Source organism: Pristiophorus japonicus, chromosome 15 (genome assembly GCF_044704955.1).
Source record: "Pristiophorus japonicus isolate sPriJap1 chromosome 15, sPriJap1.hap1, whole genome shotgun sequence".
NCBI classification, from domain to species: domain Eukaryota; kingdom Metazoa; phylum Chordata; class Chondrichthyes; family Pristiophoridae; genus Pristiophorus; species Pristiophorus japonicus.
In genome coordinates this window covers 165229521-165246598 of record NC_091991.1, presented here as the reverse complement: position 1 = coordinate 165246598, position 17078 = coordinate 165229521, and the positions used below count along the sequence as shown (strand labels likewise).

At 46.8% G+C, this 17078-nt stretch overlaps 1 protein-coding gene across 1 annotated transcript in view; it reads right to left on the bottom strand.

The window, feature by feature from the left end:
• Window positions 1–1512: 1512 nt before the first annotated feature.
• Window positions 1513–17078, bottom strand: part of LOC139280515 (equilibrative nucleoside transporter 4-like) — a 56180-nt gene continuing 40614 nt past the window's right edge. Inside the window, exons 8-11 of the mRNA XM_070899996.1 lie at window positions 15264–15451; window positions 10936–11176; window positions 5173–5345; window positions 1513–1533 (exon numbers count right to left, since the gene is read on the bottom strand). Of these exons, the coding sequence (XP_070756097.1) occupies window positions 5203–5345; window positions 10936–11176; window positions 15264–15451 (572 nt within the window). The 3' untranslated portion in view covers window positions 1513–1533; window positions 5173–5202. The remainder of the gene's footprint in view (window positions 1534–5172; window positions 5346–10935; window positions 11177–15263; window positions 15452–17078) is intronic.

Here is a 17078-nt window from a genome sequence, read left to right as displayed (position 1 = left end):
CCACCCCTCTTCATCTCACCCTCTCAGCATAGCCTTCTTGTGTCAGCTGTGGCTCAGTGGGCAGCATTCTCGCCTCTGAGTCAGAAGGTTGTGGGTTCATGTCCCACTCCAGGGACTTGAGCACAAAAATCTAGCCTGACACTCCCAGTGCTGTGCTGAGGGAAGTGTTGTCTTTTGGATGCGACGTTAAACCGAGGCCCTGTCTGCTCTCTCAGGTGGATGTAATAGATTCCATGGCACTACTTCGAAGAAGAGCTGAGGATTTATCCCTGGTGTCCTGACCAATATTTATCCCTCAATCAACACAACAGATGATCTGGTCATTATCACATTGCTGTTTGTGGGAGCAAAATGTAATTTTCTACATTACGACAGAGAGTACGATTCAAAAGTATTTCATTGGCTGTAAAGCGCTTTGGGACGTCCGATGGTCGTGAAAAGCGCTATATAAAAGCAGGTCTTTCTTGATTCCTTTCTCCCTCGTGTTGTAGCTTCCCCTTAAAAACCTTCTGATTAAAGAATGTGGCCAACTTTAAGCAGGATCCTGATGTGAAATCGTGAACTTCATCAAAGCTTTCTAATCTGAAACTGACCAACCCTTTCCTGAAGATCAACAGAGATGAAGGTCTTTAAAAAGTGTAATTACTGGGTTGAGACAATTACCGGGTTCAGACAGAGATAGGTTACTCTTCTGGGCGGAGGCATCACTTTTGTTTAATTGGGAAGTATGTCCTATTGTTCTGTAAACAATGAAACATTGGCACTCGGATTCTGACTGTAAGTAAGGTCGGGTGCTGCTGTATGTGGCTGCACTGCGCATGAACACAGATACCGGGACAATTTTCAGTCTCACTATGTCTGAGTTCACGCGGGATGGTTTCCACTGCATTATTCTAGAACAAAACGCATGGCAAGAAGATTAAAGCCACATTCAAGTACACTCTGAGGAATCTTCAAAAGCTTAATTATTCGTGATTTTGTTTTTAAAACCTGGTGCAAACATGCTAATGATGTCCTCAGAGAATAAAACACGATGGGTCGGGAAAACTAGCTGTTGAAACCAATTCACATTCAGAATTTGATGTGAGAAATATGAGAGAATATTAACTCGTCGAATTACAGAACCCCATCCCTTGCCCACTTCTTCCACGCTGCTTAGCAACGCTGCACTTGGTTACCAAGAGGACAATAATTCCCTTCTGTAAGTGGAAAAACACAACTGCAAAATGGTTGGCATTGGTGGACAAAATGGCAATGAGCAGGCACTCTTCGATGAAATGTCAGGACTCTTTTTAAAGTCTTAAGTAAAGTCAAGAGAAAAGCCTGTCTGTGATTCTGGCGGGTAACTCTTGGAGCTTCTTCAGAAGCTGCTCATGTCCACGTAGGTGATCCCATCCAATCCTGCAAGACCGGCAGAGCAAGAACGAAGTCCCAGACAGGTTGGGGATGCTAGTTAATGTATCTGAGATGGCACGTACCAAGCAATGTTTCCATAGGATGAAATAAATACCCCTTAGCATTTCTCCATTTACCCTGCAAGGAAAGAAAAGGACACCTCAATGCATCGTCAATCACGAGAGAATCCTTGCACATACTGAATTGTAACTTGCTCTTTCAGGCTTGAGCTAAGAAGCATTTCCTTGAGGAATTATCCGATTGTTTAGTTGACATAAAGTAAGAGTATCATGCCACTCACATGAGGCATTTTAATGGCCCTATTTATTTTAAGGCTATATAGAATCGTAGCGTGATACAGCACAGAAGGAGGCCATTTGGCCCACCGGGCCTGTGACGGCTCTTTGTCAGAGCGATCCAATTAGTCCCACTTTCGCCAGAGCCCTGTAAATCTTTCCTTCAAGTATTTATCCAATTCTCTTTTGAAAGTTGCTTTTGAATCTGCTACCACCGCCCTTTCAGGCAGCGCATTCCAGATCACAACAACTCGCTGCGTAAAATAATATAGAGACACCACAAGTCCCGGCCAGAGTGGAGGCGATTGGGTAATTCCCCCGTCAATCACACCTGGAGACCGCACTGGTGTAAGTGACCGGGATTGATTTTACGCACATCATTTGTATTTAACTATCCTCCACTCACTGTAATTTGCTGGATAAATCTCTCTCTCACTTTCTCTCTCAGGCAATCGCCCGGAATCGAGGATGACTGGCTTCCACACTAAAATGAGTTCTAAGGTGACAGATGAGACCAAATGAGGGTCCTGATGTTCCAGGTCCAGAACTTCATTTTAACAGGTGGAAGATGGCTGTGCGTGAATTCTTTTAACGTCGGGTGGCCGTTGCACACCAGCCACCACACGGGTTTGACAGAGCTAGGTCTTGGTCCAGTGGCAAGGGGATCGAAGACGATTGCCGACCAGGCTCTGCTGCATGGGCCTAACACACACACACACACACACACACACATGTTCCTACTGACACCTCCCTCCATGAATAAATCACCCTGCTTTTATTGGGAGAATTTGCTGGAGTTTTGGTCACGAGTTCTGTTTGCTGTAGTTCGTAGAGAATCTGTTTAAATAGACTCTATTTTCTGTAAAATAGACTGTTTGCTGCCAGCCCTGCCGTAAGTCCCGCCCCACCTCACCTCCATCTCATTGGCTGACAGTGGTGTCAATATTCACTGTTATTTTAATAGAGGAGGCAAGATTTTCTTTTGATCTTCAATTCAACAGATAGCACAGTAGGCCTAGTGGGTATATGCATCATATGCTGTGGTTCTGACCAGTCAAGAACCATCCAATCGGGTAATGAAGAGTCTCTCCACTTTCCGATTGGTGTAGGAAGGTGGTGCACCATGAGGATGACCAATGGCGGGAGTGTGGGGGCGGGGCGATCGGAGGCAGGAAGTCATGTGATGAAAGCAGAGAGCTGGACTCGTACCCCAGCATAGGTCAGCACCTTCAGGACAGATGATGTTAATGGAGGCGAAGAACAGAATAGATTTCAGCAACATTCCTCAAGCAACTGTTCTCCTCTGAACAGAATCAGACTGTGTATATACCCAGTCGGATTCTGTGACAGGTCTATACTCACCACATTAAACAACTGAAGAAAGTACATTGTTAGTTGGGAAAAAAAGGAAGGGATAATTTTCAGCTAGTTCCAAACAAATCATTAATAATTTAGAATGTTGTTGCTGTGTTAGTCTCATAAATCTAAAATCATAGAAACATAGAATGATATAGCACAGAAGGAGGCAATTTGGCTCATCGTGCCTGTGCTGGTTCTTTAGTAGAAAGACTTGCATTTATATAGCGCCTTTCACGACCATCAGACGCTTTACAGCCAATGAAGTACTTTTGGAATGCAGTCACTGTTGTAATGTGGGAAATGCGTCAGCCAATTTGCGCACAGCAAGCTCCCACAAACAGCACTGTGATGATGACCAGATAATCTGCTTTTTGTGTTATGTTGATTGAGGGATAAATATTGGCCAGGATACCGGGGATAACTCCCCTGCTCTTCTTCGTCCACTTGAGAGAGCAGACGGGACCTCGGTCCGAAAGATCTAGTTTCACTCCCCCCATTCTTTCCCCTTAGCCCCTGCAATTTTTCCTCTTCAAGTATTTATCTGATTCCCTTTTGAAAGTTACTATAGAATCTGCTTCCACCGTCCTTTCAGGCAACGCGTTCCACATCACGCCAACTCACCGTGTCATTCTTTTCCCTCATGCCACCTCTGATGCTTTTGCCAATTTCTGACCTTTATGACCTTTTTGCCACTAGAAACAATTTCTCTTTATTTACTCTTTCAAATCCCTTTGTGATTTTCAACACAAATATGTACAAATATTGTGAGTAATGTTGAGCACCGGGTTAGAGGGCTGAACTTGCCCTGAGGGATGTTAGCGACAAACACTAGGACGTGTTAAATAAACCTCCTCGGTGTGCTATGGATTTATTTTAAATGGATTAAATAATGGATAAAAGAATGTCATATAAATCAACACATTTAAGCTGGACAAAGAAAATCTGTTCCCATTAGCTGATGGTACAAGGACTCGGGGACACAGATTTAAGGTTTTGGGCAAGAGACACGGGGGAGTGGGGGCGGGGGCAGATGTGAGGAAGAACTGTTTTACGTAGCGAGTGTTAATGACCCGGAACTCGCTGCCGACGAGGGTGGTGGTAGCAGAGACGATCAATGATTTCAAAAGGAAACTCGACAGGCACTTGAGGGAAATAAACTTGCAGGGCTATGGGGATCGAGCAGGCGAATGGGACTGACTGGATTATTCTACAGAGAGCCGGCAAGGACTCGATGGGCCGAATGGCCTCCTTCTGCGCCACACTCGTCTCTGAGCCAGAAGGCTGTGGCCTGAAGTCCAGGGACTTGAGCACAAAAATCTAGCCTGTCTCTCCAGTGCAGTGCTGAGGGAGTGCTGCACTGTCGGAGGTGCTGTCTTTTGGATGAGACGTTAAATCAAGGCCCTGTCTGCCCTCTCAGGTGGATGTAAAAGATCCCACGGCACTATTTCGAAGAAGAGCAGGGGAGTTATCCCCGGATTCCTGGCCAATATTTATCCCTCAATCAAGATAACAAAAAAACAGATTATCTGGTCATTATCACATTGCTGTTTGTGGGAGTTTACTGTGCGCAAGTTGGTTGCTGCATTTCCCACATTGCAACAGTGACTAGACTTCAAAAGTACTTCATTGGCCGTAAAACGCTTTGCGACGTCCGGTGGTTGTGAAAGGTGCTATACAAATGCAAGTCTTTCTTTTTTCCTTTCTTTCATAAGAACTGTATGACTTTCATCACCAATATAACACAGAGTGAATGTAACCGATAAGGATTTAAGAATAAAACCTGCACTTATATGTCAGGGTTTAGCCTAGGGAGCCCTTTAACATTCAACTTGGGCCTGAGCTGGAGATATTCAAACCATCCTACATGTGGCTGGAAGACCTGGGTGTCAAGCTGATTAGTGAAACCCAAGAAATAACCCACCAGTAAAGGGATAGATTCAAACAGTTCTGGCTGTAAAAGCTCGCATTGAATGCAAGTCAGTCTTCACACTGTGTACGGAGGAAGTTGTATCACAGCCCTGTCCACGGGGTAGAGGGGAATCAGTTTGGTGTCGGGTTGGCTAAAAGCTTCTTTATCCAAGCCACATGGCCACGTGAAATGAAATTCTGGAGGTTTGCTCACCCCGAGTGAGAATGTGGAGAGAGCCTCTGTTTAGAGTCCTGTGATGAAAGAAGCATTGATTGTTTCAGTGTGAATACATGGAGTGTGAGACATACTGCTCAGGCTGTACGTGATGTAGGCCACTGCAGATCCTAATGTCAGCCCCGACATGTAGGACACAGTCATGGTGTTACCTGCGAAGAAAGAAAGAGGCAGTCAAAGTTCTCGAGCAGGATACTATAGCACGTAAACCTGCGCTCATACAAAACTCTGCTGTCCGTGTCCTAACTCGCACCAAGTCACATTCGCCCATCACCCCTGCGCTCGTTGGCCTACAATGGCTCCCGGTCCAGCCTTTGATTTTTTAAATTCTCAGTCTTGTTTTCAAATCCGTCCGTGATCTCACCCCTCCCTATCTCTGTAAACTCCTCCTCCGAGATCGCTGCGCCCCTCCAATTCTGCCCTCTTGCACATCCCCAATTTTCATCGCTCCACTATTGAAGGCCGTACCTTCAACTGCTTAAGCTCTAAGGTCCAGAATGCCCTCCGTAAACCTTGCTCCCTCTCCCTCCTCTTTTAAGACACTCCTTAAAACCTACCTCTTTGACCAACTTTTCTCACCTGTCCTGATAACTCTGTGTGTGGCTCGGTGTAAATTTGGTTTGGTAACCCTCCTGCAAAGCACCTTGGGATATTTTACTACATTCAAGGTGCTATATAAATGCGATAAGAACATAAGAAATAGGAGCAGGAGTTGGCCATTTGGCTGATCTGATCATGCACTCAGCTCCACTTCCTCGCCCGCTCCCCATAACCCTTGACTCCCTTATCGTTCAAAAATCTGTCTGAAAATAAACAGCAAACTATTGTTGTTTACATAGAAGACAATCTCTTATCTTGACTGCCTCAGAAGCGTATTTCAAGGCACCACCTCAAAACAAGACAAGAGCACATGCCATTGATTTACTGGTCATGGGCCTTCCCTACTGATTGGATAGGATCCACACCGGCTGGCTCTGGGAAACAGCATTGCTGGCCTGTACTTGTACTGAAGAAATACTGCTGTTTTCTGTCTGATGCACCAATGTTCACGCTCGTCACTGGCGTCATGGTGATGGGGAAAACACCTCTTGACATGATACTCCATGCTGCCGGGCCACAAGCATTCTAATACTAATCCAGCATTACACTGACCAACAACATCAACATAGGAACATAAGAAATAGGAGCAGGAGTTGGTCATTTTGCCCCTCGAGCCAGCTCCGCCATTCAATAAGATCGTGGCTGATCTGATCATGGGCTCAGCTCCACTTCCCTGCCCGCTCTCCATAACCCTTGACTCCCTTATCGCTCTAAAATCTGTCTATCTCCACCTTAAATATATTCAATGACCCAGCCTCCACAGCTCTCTGGGGCAGAGAATTCCAAAGATTCACGACCCTCTGAGAGCAGAAATTCCTCCTCATTTCCGTTTTAAATGGGCGGCCCCTTATTCTGAAATCGTGTCCCCAAGGTGGCCAGTCGGGTGCGATCCCATAATGTTTTATAGAATGGCAATTAAAATACTGAATAATGGCAGCAGGGAAGCAGTCGAGGGCCCTGGGTTCCTGGGTCTTTGAAGATACAGTTGCTCACAGCAAAGGCATTTGAAATCCCATTGTCCTCCATTCACCATAAAAGGCAGGGACAACAATGATGATAACCAGCAACTGCAAACTTAAAAACGCAAGTCTTGCCTTGGTTTCTGTTTGGTTGAAATATATCAAACTGTTGCGTCAAGACCTTCAGAAAAGCGCACACTTTCACTGAAACTGTGACTAAGGCCAAATTCCCGCACTACCTGTCAATCAGACCTGACAAGTGTCACTCATCCATCACTCATCCTGGCATCATTATTTCATTCTATTTTGGTGCAAATCATTCTCGAAATCAACACAGCTCCAAATGTTTATTTACAGCTTGGCAACCTGCGTCACTCCGACCGGTGGTAAATGTCAATCCTGACACCACGCCAATCTGCCCGGCCCTGCAATTTGAGGCGGATATTTTCAGCGACCCACCTGGTCTCAGCCTCACCTTCAGGCACTGGACGCTCTGGAGGTCACTGTTTGGGCCACATGTCAAAGGGATGGATGATGTCATTTGAGAGTCGGGGGCTCATGTTCGCCGGGGTCTTTTAAACAGCATTGATTTGGGCCTTTTGCTGTTTCTTGTAGAAATGATCATTCACGGTTTGTCTTTCCCGGTCCCGAGGCTGTGCTCCGGGGCTCATTCTGTGAAACTGCACCGGCTCTGCTCGCACTGCTGGCTCTCAGTAGAAAGGTAGCTCCAAAGGACATTGCAGGAAAACCTCTCCTAAGCAGAGCTTAAGGAAAGCGGTATTGTGCCAGGAGCACTTCCACCGCGGATCAGGGTCGCTGAAAGCAGATACCAGCTTCTTTAAAAAAAATACATTCAAGTGGTCAGCAAGCCTCAGTTGTACAAAACTGCGGCAGCACGGTGAAAGCAACTGCATCTCGCAGACTGCAGCGGTTCAAGGCGGCGGCTCATCTCCACCTTCTCGAGGGCAATCATGGATGGGCAATAAATGCTGGCCTTGCCAGCGACCCCCACATCCCATGAACAAATTTCTTTTAAACTTGCACACAGCAAGGTCCCACAAACAGCAATGAGATAGTGACCAGACAATCTGTTGTAGTGATGTTGGTCGAGGGATAAATATTGGCCAAAGCCAGAGTGGAGGGGTGGGGTGGGCGTTACAAACTGCTCTCGCCGTAATATTGCGAAAATGTGTAGAAAGGTAAATGTGCAAGGCCTCACATCACTGAAGCCTGGCATTCTGCCAGCGAGTATCAGGTTAAGTGTCACCATGTGGCCTGCGCTTTTCTGGCCATTGAAAATCATTCCATCCCAAAAAACAACATTCCGACTTCTCTGCCTGATGGAGACCCTGCAGCCCTACCCTTCCTCGGGAATGCTTCACCCGAAATTGGACAGCTCCTGATCAAATCTCCGGCTGCTTCAAACCTGCAGACCCTGTTAAGCGGGTCTGGTAGCGTAGTGCTTATGTTACTGGACGAGGAATGCCGAGGCTGTAAGAATTCGGCGAAAACACTTTTTGGACCTTTTGGACTTTGCTTGGACATGTTCACTTTGCAGCAGAAGAGCTGACGTGGGAGAAGGTCCAAACATGTTTCACTTGAATACACATCAGCTGGACGGGAATGAGAATGGCTGAGAGCAGGAACATCATGGTTGATGAGCGTCTTTTGTCATGGAATGGGAACCCATCAGTAAGACATTAAGTAAAGTGGCCGGGGTTTCAGGCCATCGAAAGACAAAGGAAGGCTATTTTGGCCACAGACTCATCGGAGCCATACATCAAGGGACAGCCCAGTTGACAAAGGAACAGGCACAGACTTGAGTTTGTTTTTCAGTTGGACAGCCTCAGGCAGGAAGGACAGTTGGACTTTTAGCAGTCTCGCAGGTATAAGAGAAGGCAGCTGGAAGCCATTTCGCTCACTCCCCTCTTCTACGCCTGCTTGCAACGCACAAGGACCGAGCACTCCATCTGGGACAGAGAGAAGAAACACCAGAGAGCCTCACTACTTCGACTGGGAAGCGGATCTTGTGACTGGACTTGAATACCACAGACTGGTACGGACCCAGAAGATACGCCTCATTGGGAGAAGCAGCAAGTAAGCCGGAGGGGTAATTGGTGAGCATTTATCCCAGTCCACACATCTTTAAGACCACTGCATAGTGTGAAAGGGTGTCGTGTGCCCCAACCAAGCCTTAGGGGTTTTAGTGGGGAGGTTTTTGCAAGGATCATAAGCGTACGCACATTTCTGTTGGACAGATTTCAGTGGTGCAATTTTGTATCCGAGCAGGGGTGGTTTAGACATGGGTACTTCGCGTTAGGGGCCTGTTTAGACAGGCCAGACTGTGTGTTGTACTGTGTTTGTTTGTATTACACTACCAGGGTGTGTTTTTACTGGGTGCAGGTGTGTTTTAAGTTGAATAAAAGCATTGTGACGGTTGAAACCGAAAAGATCTGTCTATGACTGTATATTACTGTTCACGACTATAATTCCAGAGTCTAGAACTATTGCAAGAGGGGTGATTCGAAACCACCAGGGGCAAAACCACTTCCAAGGTCTGGACTAATGATCCGAAGACAAGGGAGCTGAAATTGCCCACCACTGGAAACGCAGCACACCTCCCCTGTTTTTGCCGGTGCGGTGGATGCGGTGGCTTCTTGAGAGAAATTCTGCTCTTTGGCTTTTTTTTCCCAGCGGACCGGAAATCGGTCATAACGGAGGCGGATGTGGGGCGGTGAGCAGACGTTTGCAGTCAAGAGGGGTGGAAGTTGGGGGCGGACGGAGTGACGCTGATGACATCATTACGGTGCCATGTAACCATGGCTCTCCCCTTCACTTAAAGGGGAGAGCCTGCGCGATGCGTTAAGTTCGATCCACTGGGCCACCAGGGAGGATTTCGGCCTGGCCAAACCCGGGGGCACAATTGTCAGCCCGACACGGCAGTCGGCCGACAAAAAAAACATGGCGGCAGTGGGTCCTTACCTTTTAATGGGAGCTGCACCGCCATTTTGAACAGACTCAAAGCTCACTGCACCGGCAGAAAAAACTGCCCTTGGCACCGCGTGGCAGGAGTAAGATCTTTTCGGCACAATTTCACCATCGGGGGGAACATTGGAGGTGCACACTCTGATGACACATTTAGGACGGATCGGCAGCAGTGGAACGGTGGGGGTGGGGGTGGGGATGGGGTGAGTGGGCCACCGCCGGGATATCGCAGGAGCGGAATTTTCAAATTATTGGCCATTATATGAAAAGTCGATGGCCATTGCACTCCGCAGCCTGGCCGCCGATTTCTGGCGGTAACAGGCCTTAAGGGAAGGGCCAATCTCAGACCCATGAGTTCAAATCCCACCACGGCAGCTGTGGAATTTAAATTCAATTAAACAAATCTGGAATAAAAGAGCTAGTATCAATAATAGTGAACCATGAAACTGCCGGATTGTCAGCAAAACCCATCTGGTTCACTAATGTCCTTTAGGGAAGGAAATCTGCCGTCCTTACCCGGTCTGGCCTATACGTGACTCCAGGCCCACAGCAATGTGGTTGGCTCTTAACCGCCCTCTGGAATGGCCCAGCAAGTTGTATTCAAGAAGGCAGCTCACCCCCACCTTCGAGGGCAATCAAGGATGGGCAATAAATTCACATCCTGTGAATGAATTTTTAAAAATGCTCCAGGAAGCAGGCAGTTCCTTACCATTAGTAATATCACCGAAGAAGCTCTGGAGGGGAGAGCTGGAACAGGCCACCTCAGAAGAACAACAGATTTGAAAAGTTGTTTTGTAAAAATGGCGTCAACTATATTTCTGACTATATTTTCCTCACGTGGATGTTGGGGAGTGTTGTGAGGGTGCTACTTTAAACAGAAATGACACCTCTTGACTCTCCTTTCCCGTTAGGAGTGTAGTGTCCTGCTTATAAATCAGAGTATTATGAACTGGTCCATTCTGGATGAGTGGGATTGAGTGAACCATACCAGACCTGCCGAGAACAAGAATCAATACATTGATCAATCCAACTACCTGAGAACAGCACAAATTGACGAGTTTAACTCTTCCACTGAAATAGCCATTGCCACCAACATCCATGGAGATCACCATGGCAACAGCAGTGGTTGCACGTGGCAACGACAGCTTCAGTGAGTCCGCCAGAGAAGCCCAATGTAAGTGAAGCGGTTGAGGCTTACCTGCCAGCTCCCTCTGTTCAGGGCTGACTGTGCCCGCTGCTAAGATCATTGGCACACTTCCGAAATAGCCGTTTGTAATCCCCATCAGCAGAGAGAAAATGCAAGGCCAGGCAGGATGACTGAACACAGGCCGCTCGCTGGGGAGCACGCACAGGATGAAGAGTGGGATGAATACCAAACGGACGCAGGAACAGAGGAGGAGGCGCAGTCCCTTCCAGTCGTAAGGCAGAGCCGCAAGTATCTGCAACAAGAAACAAAGAGCTATTGAGAAATGAGCTGATGCCTTAAGGGTCAAGTAATAAAAGGGGAACAGCTTTGGTACTAACTATCCAAGGCCTTATGTTCGATTTATTGAATCCATCACAATCACATTCACAATCTAAAGTAAAATGAAATAGTATGTACATTGTATGCGGGTGGGGTTCCCTGTTCACATACTGTACTCTAAGGTTATCAATAGAATCATAGAATGGTTACAGACAGCACCGAAGGAGGCCATTTGGCCTGTCAAGCCCGTGCCGGCTCTATGCAAGAGCAATTCAACTAATCCCACTCCCCCACCCTTTCCCCACAGCCTTGCAATTTATTTTTCCTTCAGGTACTTATCCAACTCCCTTTTGAAAGCCATGATTGAGTCTGACTCCACCACCCTCTCAGGCAGCACATTCCAGATCCTAACCACTCGCCGTGTAAAAAAGTTTTTCCTCATGTCGCCTTTGGTTCCTCTGCCAATCACCTTAAATCTGTGTCCTCTGGTTCTCAACCCTTCCGCCAATGGGAACAGTTTCCCTCTATCTACTCTGTCTAGACTCCTCTGGACCCCTCTGTTTGAAAGTATTCCTGGAGGTTTCATCACATGACCTTCTGCCTCCAACTACCCCGCCCCCATGCTCCTACCACGGTCACCTGACCTGTCCATCTTCACGCCTCACCGCCTTCCCACGCCAATTGGAAAGCTTGTTGCTTGAGTTCCTGGAGACTCCAGGACAATTCTGGAGGGTTGATAACCTGAACTAGGTGAAATGTATTTGCTTCATGGGTTTTTTGCTTACGAATTCATAGCAACACATTGCTATTAAGAACTAGTTGGTTTATTAACAAAGGTTTAACAATCACACTACACATTACTAGTTCACCTACTAGGCTCACAACTGCATACCTCGCCGTGGATGACCTACACCGAACTGAATGTGGTTTTATTGAATCTTCTGAACAGCAAGTGTCTGGCTAAGCATCAGCTCTGCAAACCTGTGAGCCTACTCATGGTATGAAAAGGGTGGATTTCTGCTAATCAAAAGTAGCTCTAAGGAATCAGAAATGTTTCGACTTTATGCTACATGGCAACATTGAGTACCCTGAGAAGAAGATGACGCAAGTATGAACCCCGAGCATGAGTGCAAACAAATTCGGGAGGAGCCGGTGAGAGGGGCTAATGAAGAGAGCAGGAAGAGTTTTAAACATTTCGGGGGAGAAATCACGCAGCATCCCATATGGCAGCGGTAATATCCGCAACGCGGGAGTTCCTGCGGCAGGCGCAGAAGTCCCGCCCCGCTTGCGACATTGGAGTCACCACCCCGGAAGGAAGAGGAGCGCTCCACTTCCTGTTTGGGGCACTAAGGGGGTGGAAGCACAGGGACAGGGGCGCAGTGCTTTGTGTTGGGACGCGTAGCGCTGCTGCGTAAAATGGGCCCTTCATTAAAGGGGAGGGCCAAGCTGCAGACTGTGCGGGGCCCTATCTGGACCCCCGGGGAGCGGGGTGTCGCGCCATCAGCCCGATCACGGCACGGCCCCCGCGCTCAAGGCGGCCAATTTTTTTAATGTGCACGGAACCTCCCCTTTAACTAGCGGCCAGCAACCGGCTGCCATGAATGTGCCCCCTGAAGCTGTCGCTATCATCGCCTTGCGCAGCTCCTGGAGGCACTCCCGAATTTTTGCTCCGGTGCGAAAATGGGTCGCTGGGCAACAGTGATGATGGCAGGAGTCATTAGCGGCCCATTAGGCCGAGAGATTTGTGTCCAAATCAGTGTAATGATACCATATTTGGCATGGACAGGGATGGGAAGGGGCAGGAGCCGAGGTGGGCCCCAGTTCTGCCAGGTCTTTGCCCCATTTGGTGTCTGTTGGTCATTCTGTCACACGATGTGTGGACGTGAGACAGGAGGGACTGACGGAACCTGCTGCAACTCCTACCAACCCCCGCACCCCTTTCTGTTGTCCCCAGTGCTCGTACACCTCAATGAAACAGGCATATTAGCAAAACCAAGATCTCACCTTTTTTGAACGGCCAGCTTTCCTCCCACATTTGATCAAGGGAAGGAAAATGACCAATGTGGAAACAGGACGAATATCGAAATTCTTCAACTGGCATCTCTGGCACTTTGATGAAGTTCCACTTGTCCATTGGTACAGACTCCAGGGCCGTAGTTTATAATAATTACTTATTCTAGCCTCCTGCATTACCCAGTGACAGCTTGGCTCAGCCGGTAGCACTCTCGCCTCTAACTCAGTAGGTTGCAGGTCTGAGCCCCACTCCAGGAGTTGAGCTCAGAGTCCAGGCCAACATCCCAGTGCTGCACTGAAGGAGTGCCGCATTGTTGAAGCTGTCGTTCATTGCCTGTCTGCTCTGACTCAACAGGAAGAATTTCACCCTCTTAAATCCTAGCTTAGATTAACATCACCAATAGCTGTTCTCTTCCATGCGCACGGGTTAACTGAAGGCACCAAAAACAAAAGGGTGTCAGGAGATGCCTGAAGGACGGAGGGAGGAAGAACTTGCATTATCATATCCTCAGAACAACCCAAAACACTTCACAAGTAATGGGATGACTTTTTTTGAAGTGCAATCTCTGTTGCTTTGTAGGCAAAATAAATCGATTAATAATTAAAATGTGTTGAAGTGCTGAGAGTAAACCTCCAGCGGTTCATCACCAGTCTTTAAGCCCTGAATATCCTTGGAATACATTTCTGATTTAATGTATTTTTATATCCATGTGCAAAAGTTACAGCATTCTAATTGACTGGAAGTTCATAGACACTGGGCAATCAATGGGAATTGCACTGTTGGACATTGCGAATTTCAGTGCTTTAGATATACTCTATACAGAGCTACAGATGATCAATAAAGAATAATAAGGTGTAGTTTAAAAGAGATGAGTTCACAAATGATGTGAGAAAAGCTAATGGGCGGCATCTGAAAGTTTTCGAAATGACATTGACAATAAACTTGGGGAGCTTACTGTGCTAATGTGTGATTAATGCTATTAGTTGTAGATAGCAAGGAGCATTCTTGGGCTGTTGAAACAGAAAGAAGAAAGACAACAACTTGTATTTATATAGCGCCTTTAATGTAGTGAAACATCCTAAGGCGTTTCACAGGAGTATTATGAGACAAAAAATTTGATGCCGAGCCACATAAGGAGAAATTAGGGCAGATGACTAAAAGCTTGGTAAAAGAGGAAGGTTTTAAGGAGCATCTTGAAGGAGGAAAGATATGTAGAGAGGCGGAGAGGTTTAGGCAGGGAATTCCAGAGCTTGGGTCCGAGGCAACAGAAGGCACGGCCGCCAATCGTTGAGTGATTATAATCAGAGATGCTCAGGAGGGCAGAATTCGAGGAGCGCAGACATCTCGAGGGGTTGTGGGTCTGGAGGAGATTACAGAGATAGGGAGGGGTGAGGCCGTGGAGGGATTTGAAAACAAGGATGAGAATTTTGAGATCGAGGCGTTGCTTAACCGGGAGCCAATGTAGGTCAGCGAGCACAGGGGGTGATGGGTGAGCAGGATTTGCTGCGAGTTAGGACACGGGCAGCCGAGTTTTGGATCACCTCTAGTTTACGCAGGGTAGAACGTGGGAGACCAGCCAGGAGAGCATTGGAATAGTCAAGTCTAGAGGTAACAAAGGCATGGATGAGGGCTTCAGCAGCAGATGAGCTGAGGCAAGGTCGGAGATGGAAATATGATGTTACGGAGATGTTACGGAGGTGGAAATAGGTCTTAGTTATGCTGCGGATATGTGGTTGACAGCTCATTTCAGGGTCAAATATGACACCAAGGTTTTGAAGACTTGCATTTCTATAGCACCTTTCATGACTTCAGGACGTCCCAAAGCGCTTTACATAGAAGTGCTTTTGAAGTGTATTCACTGATGTAATGTAGGAAATGTGGCAGCCAATTTGTGCACAGCAAGCTCCCAAAACAACAATGTGATAATGACCAGATAATCGGTTTTAGTTGATATGCATTACAGTTACCATCGGCAAAACTGTTAAACAATTGAGAGAGGATAGCTGTTTCTCGGGGACGGATATTATTAAAACTTCAATGCTCTTACCTTTCCCACAAAGTCAGACAGGTTAAAACTGGCCATGATGAGGATAGGCAGCCACTCTCCCAAAGTGCAATTGCGAATTTCAGATTGTAGTCCAGGGAACAGGCAGAGTGTGATGGAGTAGGTTAGAGCTATGGAAAGCATGTAGGGCCAAATAACACGGGCCACAATGTACCGGTGTAGAATGATGTCTGCAAGGGAACAGATGGCTTGTTATTCAAAAAAACACCCTTTCAGAAATGTATCACTTCAACAGAAATATTTCAAATGCACTTAACATGATCATTTTAGCATTCAAGAACAGACATGGAACAAAAGTTCAATTTCAAAATGGTTTGATTTAGGCTAATACCGATTCATTCAGAAACATCTACAATGGCCATTAAGAAAGCCACAAATGCCCATCCATTTTGATAAATGCCACCATGCATACACATTGGTGCAAGCGACTGCAGTTAACTCATCCTAGTTATAAGCTATGACATTTCTTGTTGTACCAAAGGTTTGTACCTCCATCATTGCATCGGCTGGGAGTGGCTGCTCGCGCATTGTCTCAATAAGCGTCTCACTGTTTTTAAGGTACTGAGCCATATGGATCAATCCCCGGTCAGTACTGATAGAGCCAAGGGCAGCCAGGGTAGCAGTGGAGGCGTGACCGTTGACCTCAGCATCCTCAGTCGAGTCGGGGAGTAAGGTCAGTTCGGATTCCTGATCTCTGTTGGACTGGTACTTGTAGAACAGAATTAGGAAAGTGTCTCCTACAGCTAGACAACCTAATGACGTTCACTTTCCAAGGTTGGGCAAGATAATGAAATTCTTCTGACATTAACGCAACTGAATCCCAACAGGTGTCATGATCTTCGGAAGAAGGTAAGGAGAGAAAATCAGTAGAAAAATTGGAGTAGAAGAATAAAGTGCATTCGGTATTCATGGTGAAAGTGGGCATCGAGATACTGACAATATAAAAGACTTGGATTTATATAGCGCCTTTCACGACCACCAGACGTCTCAAAGCACTTTACAGCCAATGAAGTACTTTTGGAGTGTAGTCACTGTTGTAATGTAAGAAACGTGGCAGCCAATTTGCACACAAGCAAGCTCCCACAAACAGCAATGTGATAATTGACCAGATAATCTGTTTTTTGTGTTATGTTAATTGAGGGTAAATATTGGCCAAGTCACCGGGGATAACTCCCCTGCTCTTCTTCGAAATAGCGCCGTGGAATATTTTACATCCACCTGAGAGAGCAGACGGGGCCTCGGTTTAACGTCTCATCCGAAAGATAGCATCTCTAACAGTGCAGCGCTCCCTCAGCACTGCACTGGAGTATCAGCCTAGTTTATTGTGCTCAAGTCCCTGAAGTGGGACTTGAACCCACAATCTTCTGACTCAGAGTGTGCTACCCACTGTGCCACTGTGGCTAACCAACACAAAACCAATATAGTGTTGGTTTTGTGCCTGACCCGTGGCAATCGTTATGCAGAGTAGGCAATGACAAGATCTCCTGGAAGCTTGGTTATAAAGGATCCATTTTCTGGCGGAGGACTGATGGCCTAAGAGATATATTCGAGTTCACATGTTGCCCCATGGGAGTGCATAGCCATTAGAATTCCTCAGCAGTTGTAGAAAGCAGTCACGCTGTTTTCAGCTTCAGTCTAATTTTCCGACCCTTCAAATCTGACGTACGAGTTAATTCGAGTGCTGATGCTGACTGACATTGTTTATCTCGTGTCTCGTTTCTCTTCACGTTGCCTTAATCAGTCACAATCACCCTCAATCCACAGGACCACATTGAGTCATTTCATTCACCACAACAC